At 43.9% G+C, this 23,260-nt stretch overlaps 1 protein-coding gene across 7 annotated transcripts in view; it reads right to left on the bottom strand.

Annotated features, from left to right (window-relative positions):
• DYSF (dysferlin) overlaps positions 1–23,260 on the bottom strand; it is a 224,646-nt gene that overhangs the window by 43,885 nt on the left and 157,501 nt on the right. For 4 of the 7 annotated variants that reach the window (XM_042932652.1, XM_042932654.1, XM_042932651.1 and 1 more), the window contains 2 exons: positions 22,983–23,148; positions 22,421–22,497 (listed from right to left, as the gene is read on the bottom strand). In XM_042932652.1, the coding sequence (XP_042788586.1) occupies positions 22,421–22,497; positions 22,983–23,148 (243 nt within the window). Of the gene's footprint in view, positions 1–15,718; positions 15,782–22,420; positions 22,498–22,982; positions 23,149–23,260 lie in introns of all 7 variants that reach the window. The other 3 variants (XM_042932648.1, XM_042932650.1, XM_042932649.1) reach the window with 1 other exon arrangement.

Genomic DNA, 23,260 nt, shown 5'->3' with positions numbered 1-23,260 from the left:
TAACATTGCTATTAAAAAAAAAAATAATAGGTTTAAGAGGATGTTTTGTCCAGCCAGTTTTCCCATACTCTGCAGAGGAGATGAAAGTGTAGAGGAGGAGTGGAAGAAAGAACTAGAGATTTGTGATAGTTTCGATAAGGCATCCCCACACCTGGACCCCAGGTTAGCTCTGAAGTTTATATGGAAGAGACCCCTCCTTAACTTCAGGGATCTGGTAAAGGGAGGTCCAGAAGCTTCCAGAAGCATTGGGACATGAGGCACTTGGCGGAGATGGCTGCATGGGCGTCATGGGAGAAAGAGGCACAGAGCCCTCAGCATTTCCTGTAGACCCCAGAGTGTCACGAAACAGCTGCCAAATTGTAACGTGTCCCCCAGAAGGGCTTGAAAATTGGCCGAGAGAGAGAGCCAGGGGATCTGAAAGGGTCTTGTGCCCAAGATAATAAGCTATTGTCTGTGTGGTCCATGCACCCAGAAATCAGTGGGCCTATAGATACAGGGCAGACACATACTGGTGACCAGGGGACCCTGTCTATGGAGGCCATGACATTATGGAAGCTCAACCCAGAATGTAGCTGCCTCCCAAGGGTAAGGACAAGGAGGAAAAACCCAAAACTGACTCAGCTTAAACCTGAACTATTGAAGGACACCAGGGTTTTTCTGCCATCAGGAAAAATATGGGCTTAAAAAGGAAATTACGTTGAATTACAGAAAAACAAAGTTATGTTTTTAAACACACTCACAGACGTGACTTGAAAATACCATTCCTGCTATTTCACTAATTTGTCTTCTGATAGAGTTATTTCAAGTCCACTTCTTCCTTCTCTTCCAGTCTTAACCCTGATGTGTCAAAGCCAACCAACCCTCTGATGTCAGTGGAATCCCATAATCCAAAACTCCCAAAGAGTAACCGCCATATGTTCTCAGATTCCAAGTGTGCTCTTGACCTCATTTTGCAACAGCTAAGCATCCCGTCTTGGAACATGGCAAACAGGAGAAACAAATGCAAAAGGCTTGATTGCTAAGTGTCATCTCAGGCTTTTGCAAGCAGTCTGGCCATTAAAACTTTATATCCCCATGCCCAAGGTTCAAGGCCCCTCATCATTCAGCCAGCCAAGCAAGTAAGTCTGATCAAGGCACGGACTGGCAGTCTCTCCAATTTCAGCTAATAGCCAGCATTCAGTTCCTGAGCAACCAGAGCTTTGTAACAAAGACATGCTTCTCTGGGCTTGATCCAGTGTAATGGGTACCCTAATCCCTCTGAAGACCCAAATCAGCACAGCACATTCTGAACATTTAACCTCCCATTTTCATTCAGTGGGCCGAACACATTTCATGAATATAGACAGCAAAATTGACAACAATAATTCTAAGCCTGCCTTTCTGTGAAGTGAGGAAAACTGAAAGGGGGAGGGGGAGGTCTCACTGGTGTTCTCTCCCAGGATGGCCAGTTGAGTCAAACAGAAAAATTCCTGGTCAAATCCATTTATCACCAAAGTTGTAATGTTAAACTTTGCTTGGGTCACTAGATGGAACTACCCATACCCACCTCTAAAACAGAAGTCTATTTTTTTTAGTAGTTTTAAGCAGGCCTTCATTGACTATGGTTGACCCCTAGACTGGGTTGAAAGTGATTTCTCTCTTAGCAAAAATCATTATCATCAAGATGGTAATAATGGAACCCAACACTGGGATTACTGCGAGGCTGTGAGTCAAAGTCTGCAAAGAGACTTTATGACCTATAAAGTTTACCATGAAAAATATCCTTGTTGATACGGCCAACATCCCCAATACCACTGCCGCAAAACGCAACATCTGCATCGCTAGAATAATGATATGATGCCTCTAATTCTTTAATTAATGTCCTAAGTTTTGAGCAACAGAGACTATTTTCTCATGCACACACAAATACAAACACAGACGTAACACACAACCACTTACGTACATATAGACAGACAAACCCCCAGCCATGCAAGCACCCTGATTTCAAACCTGCCACACCCCATACATACTGAACCTCTCGTGCCCCCCCAAACCACACAAACATATGCCCACAGCCAGCTACCATGTTGATTCAGCAGAACTCTACATACTCATCACAAAATCACTTAATTATTTCCACAAGTGGAACACTAGGCTTTCAACCTCTTGTTCACACTCCCTGTAGTCCTGCCTCTGTGTCTGTCGTAGAGATCATTATTCCACTTATTCTCACTTCAAGCTGGACCAGCAGAGGTGGGAGGGAAGGGAAGACCTTTAACCAAAATGCTGAATTGTTTCCAAAAGGCCCAGTGAGTAAGTGTGCCCGAAATCTAGCAAAGTCAAGCAGATGGTGAGCAGAGAAGGGTCAGGGCCTGATAATTTGACTATTGGCCTGTTCCAGATGGGAGACCCAAGTGGAATGGAAAACCTCTGGGGAATTCTAGCTTACTAGCCCTCTCCCGACCCTGGAGTCTATGGTAGATAAGATACATGAGCTCATGATTTGGTCCTCCAGGGACAGTATGACCACATATACCCATGCAGGAAGCCTAGAGGAATGGGGATCTATCCAGCAGGGTGAATAAAAGAAGGTCCCATCAGAGTCCTCTAACCTCTGAAGAAAGCAATGAGACATCACTAATTCAGGATTTGTGATGATTCCAATAGGGCCTGGGCAAAAGCTTTCCCTATCTTCTTCATTCTGCTTATGTAGATGGTTTTGCTTAGCAAGAGTTCCAACAATCTACTTAAGAGAAAAACTATTTTTGAAGGCTTTCCCAGGACTGCTGAAGCATTCATCAAACTACAGACACTAATCTTAGCTATCTTAAATTCAATTTTAAAAGTATTTTGGGGGAGCCTACTATGTGCCAAAGTCAACCTACTTTCTAGTTACTGTGTGCATTTTCATACACAAAATCACATTACTTTTCAAATATTTCCTATTTTGAACTTGCTGCTACTTCAGTGTGGTTTCCCCAGCCCTCAGTCAATGTAAGAGAGGTGTTAAAGACCCTGGGTTGGTTAATAAGCTTCAGTGAGTATACTTGGGGATTTTTACTCAGCCATGAGCACTGTACCAAGTTCTAAGTGCTGTCCTGACCCAGACTAGGGGGCAGGAGGGGACAGGGACAGGACAGTCAGGGGTAAGAAAGCATATAATTAGACCTCAGAGAGAACTTCTTGTCCTGCAGATTTCCACAGAAAGCTGAGCATTTTTTCTCTGAGAAGCGATGAACCCCTTTTCTCTGGACGGGAAAACAGGTCCCCCATGGACCAGGGGAAAGACCTTTTGGGAAAAGAGGAGCATGGTGGGGTGGAGGCAGAGACAAGGAGGGCTGGTTGAAGGGGCTGGGGCCTCCTCCTGCCTGATGAGGCCCTGGAGTTTGCCAGACAAGTTTCACCCCGGGCTGTCCCCCCTGCAGTGTGCATCGAGGGAGGAGGGGCGCACCCCCGAGGAGACCACAGGAATGCCAAGCAGGGGAAAGGCGCCCGGAGCCAAGGGCTCCGGCAACGAGGATCCAATATCGGCGGGTGACTCCAGCCCCCGTAACAGGAGAGACCGTAAAGTATGTGCTCTGCTTCCCAACCAGCAAACACAGCAAATAACCAATTACTCCAAATAGCTAACAGATTTCGGCTCTGATTTCCCTCCCCTTGCCTCCCCTGTGCCTTCACTTGTCATTTGATGGGCGATTTGTATTTGCTCTGAGAAAATGAGAGAAGGAATGACTCACAAAGGAAGGTCCAGATTACACGCAGTGACAGGCATCAAACCTCCCTCATCAGAACTAATGGGAGTGGGGGGAGGCCAGGCTGCACTGGCAACACATCTGAACCGGAGATATTTTTAAAGAAGTACAGTTTTGTACTTTCGAGCACATACAGTAATTCTTGCTAAACCAATATTGCCAAATACATGTCCTCAGGAAACCTACTTTAAAGAGAGGAGAAGTATCTTCCTAATTAGCACATCTGCTAGATACCAAAGTATAGGTAAAACCATTCGTGTTATTAAAGTTAAAATACTCCCCCTCGAACTCTCAAGTTCAAAGGTGCAACCGTGAGGTTCTGAGACAAACTGCCTCGGATGCCTTCTGGAAATGCTTCCTCACTTGGGAGCCACACCCTGTAATTGATTCCTTTGCTCAGAAAACCTTTGCTTCAAAGTCTTTGGATAAATTGTTGTCAGTATTCATGAGCTGCAATGAAGCATTCCCCCAAAACTTGGAATTAAGGGAAATAGGGCTGCCCTCGGAGAATTAGACCGTGAAATCAATGCATAGTGGTTCAGAGCAAGGACAGGCAAAATCACCTCAAAGCAGAAGAGTGGCTCTTACACTAAGCCTTAACCCTAAATGGGTAGGCTGTATTAATACAACCCGAGAAAGAAAGTGAAAACAAGGAATTGGCCAGGCCTGGAAGTACAAGAGAATGAAGGGTTGGCTGTTGACAGTTGTTCACATCAGCACCCTCAGGGGATGGTCCCGACCTTTGGAGATAGATGGATCTGTCCATCTTGGTCAGCTGCTGCTAAATTGCAAGTCACAGAACCCATCTCTCCTCATTGTAATTCTTTACTCATCTCCAATCACAATTTGGCTTCCCAACTGCTGAACCTATAAGATACCACAGGCTGGACCACAATCCAAGGTCATGTCCCATGGGCAGAAGTATTTCTCACTATAAACTCATAAACTGGCAACCTCAGTTTGAGGCTTGAATAATAAGTATCCAGCCCAAAGAAAATGGGCTCATCAGGTGTCTGAACCACAAGGTTGAGGATCCACTCACAAGACTGTTGACACCTCCCTAAAGAACACCCCTGTCTTGTGGGCCTGGCGGGAGAGGGTCAGATCTCCTTTACTTCAGAAACTCCTTACGGTAGGAGGTAGGAGCCGACAGGCAAGGACCTTGGCCCTGACCTAGCTAGTTAACACCTCGCTGCCACAACAAACATAGAAAACAAGCCCTTCGGTCCCATGGAAAAGCCTCTGATCCTGCTTTCCTTCTTGCTTCTCCTATCCTGCTGGATTCCTAACTGGCAAGGTAAAGATACAGCAACCTTAGACTGTTCTCTTCTCCCTTTTATAAAAGTTGGAAATTAGAAAGGGGCCCATGCACTAATGGACAGAACCATCTGAGCTCCCAGTACGTGAAGCAAGGACTTCTCTCTGTAAGGACAGATAGAAAGAAGAGAATAAGGTTCAAAGGAAGGGGAGCAACATGAGGACTAAGACAAGGGTTATCTTAATGAATTGAGTAAAAGACAAGGAAACCAATGACTACCTTATGTTCATAGAAAGTCTCAAGAGGATACAAGAAGTTAGAGCTTGTGGTCCTGAAGGAAATATAACCTGCATAGAGACAAATAGGACTGTCAAAAATAAAACTATAGGGGCGCCTGGGTGGCTTGGTCGGTTAAGCGTCCGACTTCGGCTCAGGTCATGATCTCATGGTCCGTGGGTTCGAGCCCCGTGTCGGGCTCTGTGCCGACAGCTCAGAGCCTGGAGCCTGTTTCAGATTCTGTGTCTCCCTCTCTCTCTGCCCCTCCCCTGTTCATACTCTGTCTCTCTCTGTCTCAAAAAATAAATAAACGTTAAAAAAATAAATAAATAAATAAATAAAACTATAATAAAGACATTGATTTCTAGCAAAATGACAAACAAGAAGGCCAGAGAAACTCACTAAGCAAGAACACCTAAATTAACAGATAGGATATCTTTAAAATCCTTTTTAAACGCATGCTAGAGCTGATGGGAATGTAAAGAAAATCCACGGGGGCAAATGAGGAAGCAAAACTGCAGAGAAATAAGGAGCCAAAATGCAAACTAACTGTGGGGCTCAAAAAGCCCAAGCTGAACATTTAGTTTTAGTGACTCTGGGTTTGTCACATTTTCAGGCATCTGGTAAAGCAAATGCATACCCTCTGCAAAAGAATGTTAACTTTCATCCAGGCCTCAAAGAACTCTCAGATAAAGTTCCAAGGAACATGAGTTCACAATCAAAAATAGTGCAACATGTAAAGAATAAGGCACCATGAGCAAGAGTCAGCTAGAAACACCAACTGCATATCAGACCTAATGTTACAGATACAGAAAACAGAATTGTCAGAAATAGGACTTTAAAAAAAAAACAAACACTGTTTACAAAAACAAAAGACATTAAAAATTGTGGCAAAAGAATAAGAGACTCAAAAATAAACAAGCCAGTTGCAGGGGATGGCAGGGGGAAGAACTTCTGGAGATAAAAATATAATACTTAAAATTAGAAACTCAATAGATACGGTTAAAATAAGCCTTTAAAAATTTTTTTTAATGTTAGGTATTCTTGAGAGACAGACAGAGCATGAGCGTGGGAGGGGCAGAGACAGAGACACAGAATCTGAAACAGGCTCCAGGCTCTGAGCTGTCAGCACGGAGCCCAATGCTGGGCTCGAACTCAGGAATGGTGAGATCATGACCTGAGCTGAAGTCAAGACACTTAACCAACTGAGCCACCCAGGTGCCCCTAAACATGAGCCTTTAAAAGCAGCTAAAGACTTAGTGAACTTGAAGATCTATCTTCAGAAATTAGCCAGAGGGCAACACAAGAAAAAAGTGATATGAAAGAAAGTTGAACTAACATGGAGAACAGAGAAGGTCCATTGTAGATCTAATCAGAGTTCCAGAAGGAAATGATAGAGAAAATGGGAAATACGTAACATTTAAAGAGATAGTGATTGAAAACTATACAGAACTAATTAAAACAAAACAAAACAAAAAACAGTTCTCAGATTTAGATTTAGGAAGAAAACAGAAAAATGGAAGCAAAAAGATAATAGTATCTTCAAAGTGCTGACATAAAATAAGTGTCAGTAAAACCAGTATTTCCAAAATAAGGATGAAATAAAAATATTTTCAAGCAATAATTTAAAAGTGAGAACATTTACAATGAACTAATCCTAATTATAAGAATTTCTATAAGCTCTACTTCAGGTAGAAAGAAGATGATCCCAGAAGGAAGAAGACTGACCTACAAAACAAAGCAGTAAATATGGGTATAACTAAAATGAAATAGGTTACTTTTAAAACTGATATTGTTTTGGGGCACCTGGGTGGCTCAGTCAGTTAAGCATCCGACATCAGCTCAGGTCATGATCTCGCGGTTTGTGAGTTCGAGCCCCGTCTATGCTGACAGCTAAGAGCCTGGAACCTGCTTCGAATTCTGTGTCTCCCAATCTCTCTCTGCCCCTCCCCTGCTCACGCACTCTCTCTCTCAAAAATAAATATTTTTAAAAATAATAAAATAAATAAAAATAAAAATGGTATTATTTTTAAAATGTCATTTACAGTTAAAACTAAAATATTGAACAGAAGTTTGTAAATTTGTATGTGACTGGAATTAAAGCATATTTTGACGGAAGCTGTAAATATTAATTAGACATAGAATTTGCTACATTGACGCTGCATGATAAAGTTTCTATACTAATCACTAAAGGAATAGAAACAGTGTATAGTTTTGAAACTGAAAAGGGAAGAAAGAATGTGGGGTGGGGAAGTAATCTTTCAATCCAAAAAAGAAAAAAAAATGAGGGGAAAAATGGGCAGGATGAATAAAGACAAAAAATAAGATGGCAGAAATAAATCCAAATATATCAATAAACACAATTAATAATTGGACTCAACTCACCAGTTAAGAAAACATATTGCCAGAACACACGAAAGAAAAAACAGAATCCACCTATTTCCTGTTTACCAAAGAGACAGCTAAAACATAGCGTCACAGAAAAGTTGAAAGTAAAACAATAGAAAAAGGTATACTAGGAAAATACTGGCCAAAAGGAAGCTGGTGTGGCCTATATTAACATGAAAAAAAAAACACTCTCATTAGGAGATATTTTAAAAGGCAAAGGGCCAGAGGTTCACTAGGTATCCTTAAAAGATTCAATTTGGGGTGCCTGGGTGGCTCAGTTGGTTAAGCGTCCGACTTCGGCTCAGGTCATGATCTCACTGTTTGTGAGTTTGAGCCCTGCATCGGGCTCTGTGCTGACAGCTCAGAGCTGGGAGCCTGCTTTGGATTCTGTCTCCTTCTCTCTCTGCCCCTCCCCACGTGTGCTCTGTTTCTCTGTCTCTCAAAAATAAATAAATGTAAAAAAAAAAAAAATTTTTTTAAGATTCAATTTTCTAGTAAGATATAAGAATTCTACCTGTTCGTGGCTAATAACACAACATTAAATATATAAAGGAAAAGTAGGCAGGATCATAAGGAGAAAATGAGAAATATCAAATCAAAGCAGGATGTTCAATTATACCTCTCTCAGAAATTAATGAATGACACATATAAAACTCAGAATAAAAATAGATTTAAATAACACAATTAACAATGGTGCCTGGGTGACTCAGTCAGTTAAGCGTCTGACTCGGTTTCAGCTCTGGTAATGATCTCATGGTTTCATGAGTTTGGGCCCCACGTAGGGCTCTGCGCTGGCAACATGGAGCTTGCTTGTGATTCTCTCTCTCTCCCTCTCTCTCTGTCCCTCCCCAACTCACACTGTCTCTGTCTCCCTCAAATAAATAAATAAACTTAAAAAACAAAAACCAACACAATTAACAAGTCTGATCCAAATGGACATGTTATGTGTAAAACACATTTATAGACTAGACATTCTTTCCACGCACACACAGGACAATTACCAAAAAATGATCTTGTAATAGACCACAAAGTAAGTATCAAGAAACATAACATACAGACCCCATTCTCTGAACCATAGCACAGGTAAGCTGAAACCAGCAACAAAGAGATAACTTAAAACATAAGCTAGGAACTTCTACTTTTAAGCAATACAGGTTTCAAAAATAAACATAGCGAAAATCAGTAAACACTGAACTGGAAAACTAGAAAATAACAACAACAACAAAAAAAAACCAGTCATCAAAACCTGTGGGATGCATAAAACAGTACTTAGAGGGAATTTTATAGTCCCAAATGTTTATATTAGAAAAGAAGAAAGTTTAAAAATCGATGAACTAGACATAGCACTTAAGAGGTTAAGAATAAAATAACCCTCTCCCAAAAATAAAAGGAAGGAAATGATAAAGAAATTAATAAACTAGAAAACAAGGAAACAATAGAATATCAACAGAGCTAAAAATTGGTTCTTTGAAAAGATTTTTTAAAAATCTGACAAATTCTGGCAAGAATAATAAAATAAAACCTTAGGAATTAAAAGGAACATAAATAAAAGAAGGAAAAAATTGAAAAAGTAAAAGGTTATTGTGAGAAATGGTATGTCGATAACTTTTAGGAGGAAATGGATAAATTCCTATAAAATATAAATCACCAAAAGTGACTCACATAGAAAAAGAAAACCTCAAAGGTCCTATAAACATTTCTTCACATTCTATCAGCAATTTAAAATATCCCCAGGAAAAATACTTAGTCTAGACAGCTTTAGAAATGCATCTACCAAACATTTAGGCAACAGATAATGTCAGTCTTTGTCAAGAGACTAGAAAAAGAGCATGTATGCCCCCAAGTCATTTTTGAAGATTAGTATTATGTAGCTACCAAAACCTGAAAAAAACAGTATCAGAAAAAGAAACTTCAAGCCATTATCACTCACAATAATTGATGCAAGAAAATTTCCTAAATTAAATATTTGCAAACTGAACCAGCAATGCACAAACAAAATAATAACGCTAATGATAATGATAATAATAATAATGTATTGTGACCAGGATAGATTGTTTCAGAAATGCAAAGTTGTTTCAGCAATTAAAAAAAAAAAAATCCTATTAATGTAATTCACCACATTAATAGATTAAAGGAACACCACATTTACAGATCAAACAAATTATATAAACACCTCAACAGATACATAAAGAACATGCAATAATGTTTCACATCATTCATGATAAAAACTCTTAGCTAACTGGTAATCATTCACCTGAAACACCAGTGGTGTAACATAAAAATATTCACTTTTAAATTAGAGCAGATAATAATACTCTCTATTATCAGTTACATAGAATATTGAATTGAATGTCCTCTCCAGTGCAATAAGGAAATAATAAAGAGAAAAAGAAATTGAAAGTACACAGAAGAATTAAAACTGTGATTAATCACACATTATATGACCAACTACACAGAAAACCCAGAAAAATTATCCAATCAGTGGGATTAATAAGAGAATTTAGCAAAGTTTCTGAATATAATGTCAGCATATGAGAATAAATTTCATTTATATACAAGCAAAAAATTATTAGATAATGTACCTTTAAAATCCAAGTAAAAATACAATAAAGCATACAATTACTAGAACTAAAATATAATAAATTTGTACCACACTTTTTTGGGAAAAAAATATAAAATTTATAGAAAAACATTAAAGAATACCTAAATAAATGGAGAGAGATCATATCCATGTTTAAAAGACAATATTATAAAAATGCTTTCCCCAAATTGATCCAAAAATTCACTCAATCACAAATCACAACAGAAGCCGACAAGCTGATTGTAAAATTGACATGGAAAAAAATAATAATAAAATAAAATAAAGAAAATTGAGATGGAAAAAGCAAAGGACAAGAATAGCAACAACACTCTTAAAAATGAATGAGGTAGAATATTTCCTTTACCAGGTATGAAGCCTTGTTATAAAGCTATAGTAAATAAGACAGTGGAGTATTAGTGCAGGGAAAGACCAATGGAACAGAATAGATAGCCACAAACCAACCCACACTTTTCTGGAAACCTGATATATGACACAATTGGCATTACAGATCAAGAAAGGATAGGTCATTCTGTGATGATATGAATTCACCGGTTATCTACATGGGAAAAAATAAAAAGAAATCCAATCTCTACTTCACACTTTGCACATAACACAAATCAATGCCAGATGGAATAAGGACTTAAGTATGAAATAAGCAAGATTTCAGAATTTTAGAATTGTGAGGACAAAATGCAGACTGATATCCCCTTTTGAAAACAAAATTTAAACAAGGCAGAGAGGGAAGGAAGGAGGGAGCAAGGGAAAGATGAAGGAATAGCCCAAGAGACCCAAAATATAAATGACAGGAATTTCAGAGGAAGAGGGCTTAAAAATGACTAGAAATTAAGGAAACTAACCGAATAGCAGAATTTTTGAAGAGCCGATTCTTTGGATGAAAAACAACCATAAAAGTAAAAAAGATAAGTAACATAAATCACAAAATTAGGAATGAAGATGAAAACGGGACAGATATAGAAATGTTTTTCTTTTATTGTAGTAATAAATACAAAGCCACGGTAATGTAATAAGCAATATCTGGGGACATCAAGCTACCAAACTGACAGAAGTAGAGAGTGATCAAAAACTCCCCTTCCCAAAAAGGTCCTGGGCCCAGTTTTATAAAGAAGTGCAGGGTAGTAGATGCATCTTACAATTATATAAGGCATGCATTCCTGAAAATCTAGAACACAAAATTCACGTAACAGCACCATTTTCAAGAAAAAATAAGTATCCTACCTATCAGCTACACCATAAATACAATTTGCTTGGCTGCCACCTTTTAAATTACATGACTGTTAGTCATTTTTCACATTTAGGTTGATTCATATTACTAGACATTTTGTACATAAAACAAGACTATTACATGTTTACATCATGAAATTGCCAACATGCATAATTCAGATTCATAGAGTGGCTTTAGTGTATTTTCAAACCTTTAAGAAACAGTAATTCCCATGCCATAGAAACTGTTCAAGAGCACAGAAAATGAGAACACCTCAAAAAAGTAGTTATGAAACTTATAATTCTGATGTCAAAACCTAACAAAGACCACTTAAAAGTAACACTTATTGGGGCGCCTGGGTGGCTCAGTCAGTTAAGCATCGGATTTCGGCTCAGGTCATGATCTCACGGTCTGTGAGTTCGAGCCCCGCGTCGGGCTCTGTGCTGACAGCTCAGAGCCTGGAGCCTGTTTCAGATTCTGTGTCTCCCTTTCTCTCTGACCCTCCCCCATTCATGCTCTGTCTCTCTCTGTCTCAAGAATAAATAAACGTTAAAAAAAAAATTAAAAGTAACACTTATTAATAGACATACAAAAATACTAAATAAGTAAGAGCAAATCTAACTCATAATATAGTCTAGAAGTTCTTTCAAACTTGCCCTTACCGAGGATCAACAAACACTATGCTTTCCCCCTGCTAACAGTGTAAGGTGCAAAGCGTGCAGCTAACCTAGTATGCCCACAACGGCACCCACCGGGGCACTGCGTGCTTAAGAGTCACTGTGCTGGTTCCCAAACCTGTTTATGCCGTTGTACTAACAGGGTAATTAGATCAGTAAGTCAATATTACAAAAACATATAAAATTGAATTTAAGGGGCACGTAGGTGGTTCAGTCAGTTAAGTGTCCAACTTCAGCTCAGGTCATGATCTCAAGGTTTGTGGGTTCAAACCCCACATTGGGCTCTGTGCCGACAGCTCAGAGCCTGGAGCCTGCTTCAGATTCTGTGTCTCCCTCTCTCTCTGCCCCTCCCTGCTCACGCTCTATCTCTCTCTTTCTCTCTCTCTCTCAAAAACAAATATTTAAAAAAAAATTTTTTTTAAGAAAAGCCATCCATTCTAGAATATGAATTTAATGATTTTTTTAACTCATGAAAATTAAGTATGAGTGAGATTTTTTTTGAAGTTTTTATTCAAATTCCAGTTAGTAAATATACAGTAAAATATTAGTTTCAGGTGCACAATACAGTGATTCAATCAGTGAATTTAATTAAATAGGTGGTGGGGGGTAAGGAGTGCACCTGTTGTGATGAGCACTCAATGTTGTATGAAAGTGTTGAATCATTAGTGGGACTTTTTTAAGGGAAGGTATGGGAAGGAGGAATCTTAAATTTTTAGAAGGACTCCACAGTCTGGTTTTTCTGCAGGTATCATTAAAATCTCACCAAACTTTAATAAACCTACAGGAAAAATCATAGATAATGCATTTTGGATGTGGCTTATACCAGGAGGATGACAGGACGACACTCTAATAGCAGATCCAGATGGAAGGAGGCCTTGGCACATGTCAAATGATTAGCATGGGAAGATACACAGATAGGGTCAGAAATAAAATGTTTATGGTGTGTACGCATGAATTTTAATCAGTCCCATTCAATCACCTTTTTCAATTAGCCAACCAACTACCTGTCGTGATTGCATCGGATCAGAGAACTTCAATTATAGGAAATTATAATACCATGACCAACTGACCGATTCAGATTTATCCCAGGAATGCACGAAAATTATACATCATATTAATGGAACAATATCAAACAAAATAATCATCTTGATAAATGCCAAACAGCAGTGGATAAAGTTAAACTCCTATACCTAATTTTTAAACTATTAACAAACTAATAGTAAAGGGCACAACCTTGGCAAAATCAAGAATATCTATCTTAAATTACCAATCATTATCATAACTAATGGAAAAATGGTAGAAGCTTTTCATTAGAATCAGTAACTAAATATGTTTGCTCACTAGCATCGCAATTATCAAATGTTATTCTGGAAACAGGAAGAAGGTATACTTATTAGAGAGATAGTGACATATTTATTGCTGTTTGAAGAAAACAATCTTACCTGCCTGGAAAATCCAACAGAATCAATGAACAACTCTCAGGATTGATAAAGGAGCTCACTAAAGAGCATGTTTCAAAGTATACATACAAAATATTGTTTCCCTATATTCTAATAATAAATAGCTAGACCCAATCATTTTTTTAAAAAGATATTCCCTGTAGGGAATGAACAAAGGCTATAAAATGCCAAGGATTAAATGTAACACAAAATGGGCTAAAACTATCTAAAGTAAACAAAAATAACTCCTCTAAGAAACAAAATATAATACACAAGTGGAAATTAAAACTAAAATTAAATGGGGGTGACTGGGTGGCTCAGTCAGTTGAGCATCGAACTTTGGTTCGTCATGATCTCTCACTTCGTGGGTTCAAGCCCCTCGTGGGGCTCTGTGCTGACAGCTCAGAGTCTGGAGCCTGCTTTGGATTCTGTGTCTCCCTCTCCCTCTGCCCCTCCCCTGCTCTCTCTCTCTTGCTCTCTCTCTCTTAAAAATAAATAAATGTTAAAAAAAAATTTTAATTAAAAAAAATTAAATGTCCAATGATATGGGAGTGGTAAAAACTTTATGGATGGCTATATAATGGGATTACATGTAGCCATGTTTTTAAAGAATATAAAGATATGGAAAAACATTCATGATATACTTTTAAGTAAAAGAAAGTGCAGATTAAAATATGATTCCAAATTTGTTTCTGGACAAAAGTATGCACAAATGTATAAAAGATATCTAAAAACGTGAGCACATCAAAATCTTTTTTTGTAATTTTTTTGAAGTTTATTTATTTATTTTGAGAGACAGAGAAAGAGAGTGGGGGGCAGAGAGAGAGAATTCCAGCAGGTTCCACACCATCAGCGTGAAGCCCCATGAGGGGCTCGAACTCCCGAACCGTGAGATTATGACCTGAGCCAAAACCAAGAATTGGATGCTTAACCAACTGAGCTACCCAGGTGCCCCATGAGCACATCAAAATCTTAATTGTGATTATCTCCAACTGGTAGGAATACAGGTGGTTTTCACTTTCTGCTTTGCACTCTTTTGTTTTCTATATTTTCTACAATGGGTACATCAGAAAAAATTTAAAAAAATATATTGCCTCTTCCTAGAAATCCATAAGATGCCTACTACAGGAATCCCTCCCCCTGACAGCATGAACAGAATTTAACGATGGGCGGGTTCCATCTCTTAGGGCTCCCCCAGCAGCTCAGGAGCTGCTCTGGCCCTCAGCGTGGGACTTCATGAGTGCATGGTGAAGGCTAAACGCCCAAGTCATCTTCCTGGAGGGCCCCATGACCCCCCAAGATGACACCAAGGAAATCAGCCCAGCTGTAGACTGTGGGCGCCAGCATACTTCTTAGAATCTGCTCAAGACAACCAGGGTTCCTCAGTCACACTTTCATGCCTCTGGGAGGGGCAGAGAAAATCAACCTGCCATTGCCCACAGAAGCTTCTCATGTCCTGTTTTCCGGAGGTCAGGATCTAATTTAGAGACTTCCCTGTTTCCACTGGCCCATGTGATCCCAACCAACCCTCTAGCCCTCATGCAGGTAAACAGGATTAAGGTAAATCCCAAGATGCACTAAGAGATAACTCAGGGATGTCTGTTTCTGAGAACCTTCCCTGAGCTTGCCCCCCACCCTCCACCACTACACAAGGCAGGTAACTGTTTTCTGCTGGGTCTCAGGAAATACAGTCGACACTTGACCAACATGGGCTTGAACTATATGGGTCCACCAACACACAGATTTTTTTCAATGAATACAGTACATACAGTACTGTAAATGTATTTTCTCTCCCTTACGATTTTTCTAACATCATTTTCTTTTCTCTAGCTTAGTTTATTGTAAGATATATGTACAAAAATATACAGTATATAATACGTTTAACATACAAAATATGTTATGACTATGTTATCGGTAAGGCTTCTGGTCAACAGTAGGCTATTAGTTCAGGTTTTTGAGGGGTTAAAAGTTACTGAATTTTCTACCGTGTGGGGGCTGGTGTCTCTAACCCCCACATTGTGCAAGGGTCAAATGTACTTCCTTTCTTCCCTTCCCACTCTCCTTTTGTTCCTTTCCTTAACTCCCTACCCCCGCCCCAGCCCCCCAGGGAAATTAAAGAGCCCACAAATAGGTAAACAATACATACATGAGGACTGGATGGAGAGGATGCCATGTTAGTGGGGGCAGAGCCCGACAGACCGTCTGCAAGCTACAAATTAAACACTCTGGTTAGCAACAGGGTTAGAGAAACCACTTCAGGGAAGACTGGACAGCCCCCAAGGACGTAGAGCTCTCCAACCAGGGAGGCTGCAAAAGTTGTGGAAGGAACATGTGTTTTGGAGTTGGATAAGACTGGGTCCAAATCCTGGCCCCATTGCTTTATCTGCTGCATGACCCTGGTCAAGCCCCCTGACCTCTCTGAGTCGGCATCCCCATCCAGAGAATGGGCACAAAGCCCAGCTCATAGGGCAGCAACGAGTATGGAGGAGATACAGGCCGCACACACCCAGCACAGGTGAGGCACGCGGAAGGGGCTCAGCCAATGCCTGTCTCTTGCCCGCATTCTCACTACCCTTGGCACCACTGACTCAATGCCTTCTCTGCCTTTCAAACTTCCCCATCTCATACGTACTCCAAGCTCCCCATCATCCCTGGTGGTTTCTTCTAACAGCTGAACTACACCAACCCCTGCTTGGGCATGGTTCCTAAGCTAGTACCTGTTTCTGAGTCTTTTCTATTCAAGGACAACAACCAGGGCATCATACGGCTTCCCCGAAGCCTATATAAGGGGGGGCTTTACGAGTCTTATAGTCCAACATGCCACTGCTATATTAGAGAAAACTTTCTGCATCCTCTTCTGGCTTTGGATCCTTGTCTGGAATCTTCTGGTACTGTGACTCAATACTTTATTGTGTGAATCCATGGGTTACAGGGCCCAGAGGGCCTCAGGGGTCAGGACTGGAGACAAGTGACCACTACAATGGTCCCAGAGAAGGTGATGGGGCTCTGGGTGGATGAGTATTAGTCTAGGTAGACAAAGATAGGAGATGCTTCAGGCAGAGAGGATAACAAGTGCAAAGGAGCAGGGGCGCCTGGGTGGCTCAGTTGGTTAAGCATCTGACTCTTGATTCCGGCTTAGGTCATGATCTCTCAGTTCATGAGTTCGAGCCCTGCATTGGACTCTGCACTGATAACGCAGAGCCTGCTTGGGATTCTCTCTTTACCTCTCTCTCTGCCCTATCCCCACTTGCACTAGCTCTCTCTATCTATCTATCTCAAAATAAATAAATAAATAAATTTTTTTAAGTGCAAAGGGATAAATGAATAAAATACAGCACATTCAAGAAAGCAAATGGCTCAGCTTTGGAAGGCAGGCACTGGGCACTGGGCAAATAAGGCTGAGGGGCTCAGGAGACCAGCAAGGACGCAGACACCCACGGTTAAGCCCTCTCTGCCTTTGAGCCCTGAATAGGGGGCTCTGAGAGACGCCACAGGAGGCTGAGCTCCAGGCAGCCCTCCCCTCCTTGTCAGAAAAAGCCTGGGAGACACATTCACCTGGGGGGTCAGAAAGGGCTCAGGAAGGACAGGATGAAGACGGCTGAGACCTGGAGGGGAGTCTTGGAACCACAGACCCGTCCCTGCTTTGTGAAGAAGGCATCACCAAGGGGGACCCTAGCCTCCCCTAAACTAGTCTCATGGCTGTTCAGAGCCAGAAGCACAGGCAGGAGGGCAGAATGGCCGGTGGGCACCAGGCCAGGTCACTGGATGGTGCTGGGGTGCTGGCCACATGTTAGTGGATGCGGTGTGACCCCTGGCATAGACTGGATGAACTCCACACAACCCGCCCCCGCCGGCCGCCTCTGCCCCTCCTGCTCTCATCCTGAGCCTCACAGAAGCCTTATTGTTATTTTTAATACAGTTTGTTTTTAGAAAGGTGAGAGGGAAACCGGCAGTTCACCAGAGCAAGAGGGAGAAAAAATAAAGCTAAACATAGTGCTCCAAAGATCTGGTCCAGCTTCCGAAATTACACGTTCTCCTTTGGGACGTGGGCATAATTTGCCGCTCCAGTTCTGGGAGCACGTTGCCACCTTCACAGCATCCCAGAGACTATAACTGGAGCGGCAGGCTCAAAATGAGCCCAAGCTAGGAAGCCAGGGAGCGGTCAGCCTCAGCACCCCACCCCACAGCATGGGGAGCAGGTCTTCAAACCTTCTGATGCCTTCTCCACACCAGCCTCCAATACCTGCCCACCTCACACACACACACACACTCACACACATGCAGTGCCACTGCCAAGCCTCTCCTCCCACTCCTCTGCCCACCAGGAAAGTCCTCCTCTCCCCTCTGCTGTTGTAACTCCACCAGCCTTCACAGCCTTTCTCTCATCTGGCCACCCCCTCCCCAGAAGCTTTCCTGATCACTTAGCCCATGCCAACCCACAGGGCCAAGAGAGTCCACAATCTTCCTCCCTTGCTGATAAAGCATCTCACTGGAGACCAGCTACACACGTCTCATCTCTCCCAACTAGCGTGAAAGTTTCAAGGTGTTCTTTCTTTATGCCTCTTCAACCTGCGCGTAGTCCCCACACCCACGCCCGGAAATTCTCCTTCTCTGGAGACACAGAGGAGCCCCCCTACCCAGGGTGGGCTCTCAGAATGATGGGCAAGAGTCACCCCTGACCGGGCGACTCCAGGGGCATCTCAGTGCCTGCAAGGTGGGTGATGTGTGGGGTAGGCAGGGGCACCACCTCTACTCTGAGCTTCAAGACCCTCTGTAGGTGATGGGGGGGGGTGCTCTGGGTGTGTCCCGCACAGCCTTTCTCACCCCCTCTTCTTAATCAGAACCCCAAGAACCAGCTTCATGAGAAAGCAGGTTAGCAAACAGAGACCCCAATTTTGTTTTCAGGAGAGAAATGGGATCTGATTCAGAATCAGAGACAAAAAGAGAAGCCCAGGGGGAAAGGAAAGGATGGGAAGGATATGTTGGTAGCCGTTCATTCAGACTGTGCTTTGGCTGGAGATCATGCCTGTTTGCTCATAATTATCCTATATTTTCCAAATTTTATGTAATTAACATGTATTTGTAACCAGAGAAAATTAAGGGATCCTTTTTAATTTTTTTTTAACATTTTATTTTTGAGAGACAGAGTGCGAGTGGGGGAGGGGCAGAGAGTGCCGGAGACAGAATCGGAAGCAGGCTCCAGGCTCCGAGCTGTCAGCACAGAGCCCGACGTGGGGCTCGAACTCACAAACTGTGAGATCACGACCTGAGCCAAAGTCGGAGGCTTAACCGACTGAGCCACCCAACTGCCCCAATATATAAAAGCAGAGCACTAAATGGAATGAAATAACCTCTGTGCCCCCTCTTTGAGGATATACCCAGCCCTGCCCTCAGAATGTTAAAAGTCACGGCCATGATTCCTGCAAAACCACTCCTGAGTCTAGACACACTCTCAGAAGCTTGCACACACAGCTGCTCCCAGCCTTCCCCACCTCTCACACACACTCATGCGTATACACCACACACACGTGCACACGTACTACCCCATCCCCAGGCTATGGATCTAAAACCTACACAAAGGATAGGCACACAAACCAAGAATAAACCGTGGAACTAATTCACAGGAGCCTATCTCCTCCTCACCTGGATCACCAGAGAGGAGTTCAAGAGGCCAGGCACGTGCTCACATGGGACCCTCCTCACCCCGAGATGGGTGCTGACCCAGGAGCCCTACGAGGCCGAGTGGACAGACCTGCTTATGTATACATTTTGGACCATCTCTAGAATTGGCCACTCCTGACAGAAACCAAACATTTCTAGAACCCTGAAAAACTCTCTGCCGTGAGTTTCAGCCCAATGACAACATCAGAACGAGTGTGAGATGACATGTCTAATGTGTGACAGACTCATACCAGGAAATGAGCCGATGATGGTAAGCAGGTTCATCATGTACAACTAAGGAAGGGGATGGAAGGGACCAAGACAGAAGCCGGATTTTGCAAGAGCGGATTTGAAACTGGGGAGGAGGCCTCAGCTGGGTCCAAAGTCAGGACCTAGTGAGCTCCGCAGTGGGGACCATGTCACCATGAGCACGAAACAGTCTGCTGAGAAACATGGGTTGGACAAAGAGGAGCCAGGAAAAATCCAAATTCTGCCAGACTTCTTGTCCCTCCAGCCCCCAGAGGGCAGAGACTTCTACTCATCTGGGGGAGGGGAGAAGGGATGTGAGCCCAGCCAGAATTATCTGGCACACCATTTGGAACTCGTATCCATTGCCTCCTGGATATGCCTCAGCATGCCTTGTCCTCTCAAGTGCCAAGGGCTATGCAGGAAGGACGGAGGGAGCAAAAGATTTCCTGATCAACCAAATATGATCAATGGATCTCAGAGAAAAACACAATACAAAATTGGTTTTCCCCAAGTCCCCCATCAGACACCATCAGACCCGGGCTTCCTGGAGACCAGGACTGGTCTCCCTGCTGGCCTCAAGGTCCTTGAGAGTAGGACAATGTCTTCTCGATCAGACAGGGAGCTCAATGAGGGCAAGGTCCAAGCCTCCTCCATCAGAGCAAGCAGGTCTCACTTCTTCCTTCTCCCGGCCCACCTCTGAGGCCCTGAGAGCCCAGGCCCTCCTCGTGTGGACACGCCTCCAGGAGCCCAGATTCCAGTTTCCCACCCTTTGCCTGTCCAGCAGCTCTAGCCAGAGTGGCCACGTGCTCCCACAAAGAGCGCAGACCCTGCACTGGCTCAGACCCCAGCCCCGGTTCACTCATGTCAACGCCGGGAGGACGTCCAGACTGGGCCTCCTCACCGTCTGCCTCTGGCTGTGCTCGTAGCCAGCAGGACTCAAAATAGTCCCTCCCCATCTGAGTCTGTAGACATTTTGAGGGCAGCACACACAGAACGGAAATCCTGCTGGGCAAGCCCTGCACTTCCCTGCACAGACTCAGACAGGCCACTGAGGGGGCGGAAAACAGGAGCCAGGATTGGGTAGCCTGGAGTTTGGGGCTAATTATCTGCCTAATTCAGCTACAAACACCCACCCAGGCCAGAAGGCACTAGTATTAAACGTAGTTGAATCTTGGGTAGGGCCATCCAAAATTTCCACTTGGGTTTTCCCAGTCTAGAGAAGCTCCTTCTTAGACCCATTCAGAGAGTAGGCAGGCCATCCATCCATCCATCCACCCACACATCCACCCACACATCCACCCATCCAGGTAGCCTTCACGGAACACCTCCTTTAAGCCAGTCCTGTGCTGGGCATTGATGTCGCACAAGAAATGCGCCCCAGTGACTGCCCTGAACCTGGTCTGGGGAAGGTGCTGACACTTCCAGAGACAATCAGGACCTAAAGAAAAGGCCGGAACCAAGATGCAGACAAGACTTGCAGGAAGAGGCGGTGGGGAGGGAGCCAGGGATGAATCCTGGAAGGAAGTGACCACACCTAAGCTGAGTCTTAAAGGATGACCAGGAGAAGAACAGAAGGTGTCCCCGGTGGAGAGGATGGGTAGGAAGAACCCTAGAGAGTCACAGAGGTGGGAGAAACAGAGATCACGGTACCGGTGAGGATTCTTAGCATCAGAGAAACCATAGAGCAAGACCTCGTCTCAGCTCAGCAGCAGCTAGGCCCAGGCTCACAGCAGAGATGTTCCCGTGGAAGTGGCAAAGGTAAAAGGTGCACGAGTGAAAAAGAAGCAGAAATCAGCCCCACATGTCAGAGGGAAGACTGGTGACAGGGCAGCTTGGAGGATCCTGAGCCCACCTTAGCACCCCACCCAGTGTGTTCTCTTGCTCCCAAGGCCAGTATTTGTTTGGTGGTTTAAAGAAATGAGACCCTCCCAAAAAGGGATGCCATCTCTGGGTGAATAAACAGGCCAAGAGCCCGAGGACACAAGTACTGTCTACACAGGCTGGAGGCTCTGCCTCTGGGCAGCTGGGAAGCTCTGGGAAGCCAGCCCCAGATGCCAGGGGAGTGACCAGCATCATGCAAAGCCGGGAGAGGGGTGACAACCTGGAACAGATGCAGGTCAAGGCTGGTGCTCACGGTGAGGCCTTTCTTCACCTCCACTGTGGGAAGGACTGGGTGACCTTGGCCCTACAGGAACTAGAGCAGCCCAGGGCCCAAGGTGGGGAGAAGGCCTCTTGCTCAGTAAGAGATGCCACAGACCTCCTGCCATTCTGTTTGGCACTGGAGTCTGGGTCACCAGCTGGCCCCTAAGTTGCTGAGTACCTGGCAAAAGGATGCCTCTTACCTGCCCACAGGGTTGGATTCCCTTGGAATAAGATTCCCCTCCTGCCCCTTTCTCTCTCTTTTCCTAGAGTTGGGAGGAGGGGAATGGGGCAAGAGGGACTATTGGCTTGAACACAGACCCTTCTTCTTCAGCTGCCTCCAAGGTGCCACCAAGCATGAGCCCATAGGTGAATCTACCCATAAGGAGGGTTGTGGCTGGGGTAAGACAATGGGGCTGGAGCACCCCTAAAACTGCCTGGTCACTCCCTCCCCTGTCTTCCTTCTCTCTTATTTGCTGCCCCCACCATGATTTCCTGAGTAATCTGCAGGGAGAGCCCTCAACACAGCCCTCTAGGTAGAGGGACCATTTTTTTTTCATGCTTTGAGGAAAATGATTGGGTCTTACCCAGGAGATCACACACACAGACTTCCCCAACCCCTCCACCCCGCTCCTGACCAGAATGAAAAGTTCGCATCTGGGTTCCTCCACCTATACAGTGTCTAGCCACCAGGGAGAGAGATGTTCGATAGAGGCTATGTGATAAGGAAGGGAGGGGGAAGGGCAGCCAAGGCCAATGGAGCTAGCATCTCTCCCAGGGGGCCCAGTTCCCATCTTACCTGGATGGGGATGAGGGGCTCCTTATCATCAATGTCAATGAGCACGTCTTCCCCAGGACTGAGTAAACTCACGTCATCTGTAGGGAAGATCAGTGTCCAGGCCTGGAAGGGGCTGGCTCTCTCTGTGGCCAGCCCCTCTCCAGCCACAAGACTCAGCCAGGATACTGAGCCAAAAGGCCCTCAGTCTTCCACACTTCTCAATCTGTGTCTTTCTCCTCCTCCCACCCAATTCTTCCCTCTCCTGTCTCTGTCTCTCCCACCTTCCCTCACATTCTCTGTCTTCCCAGTTCTCTCTCTCCCTCATCATCCCATGGAATCCATGCCTTTCTCTCTCCCTCAACTCTTCCCCTACCTCCTCCCTTTGCAGCACTGGCCTCTCAGTAGCCCAGACCTAGGAGATGCCCCAAGGAAAGCAAGATGTCCACCCTTCTGGTCAGCTGAGCAGAAATGACTTCTCACTCACATCCTGCTAAGAGGAGGGCCTCGGACACATCTCACCTGGGAAGCCCCACCTGCCCCAGCTCCTCTGCCCTGCCCTCTCCATCAACAGCCTCACCCCTACCTGGGCCGCCCTGCGGGGACGGACTCTCTTCAGAGTACTGGTCACACATGAAGCTCTCCAGGGAGCGGACGGTACACTGGCCCACCACAGGCCGGCGGCCAAACTGGCGGTTATCAATGACCTTGATCACGATGGGGGGACAGTAGAGCTCCTCCCTGGGCAGCATCTGGGCAGAGCAGGAGGGAAGCACTGGACAATGGCCTGAACCCACCTCTGGGAGGTTTCGGAGGAGGGGGGCTCTCCTTCACAGGACAAGCTCAAAGAGCAGAGAATGACCA

This window comes from Panthera leo, chromosome A3 (assembly GCF_018350215.1).
Source record: "Panthera leo isolate Ple1 chromosome A3, P.leo_Ple1_pat1.1, whole genome shotgun sequence".
Classification (NCBI taxonomy): Eukaryota; Metazoa; Chordata; class Mammalia; order Carnivora; family Felidae; genus Panthera; species Panthera leo.
This window is presented reverse-complemented; position numbering and strand designations above follow the sequence as displayed.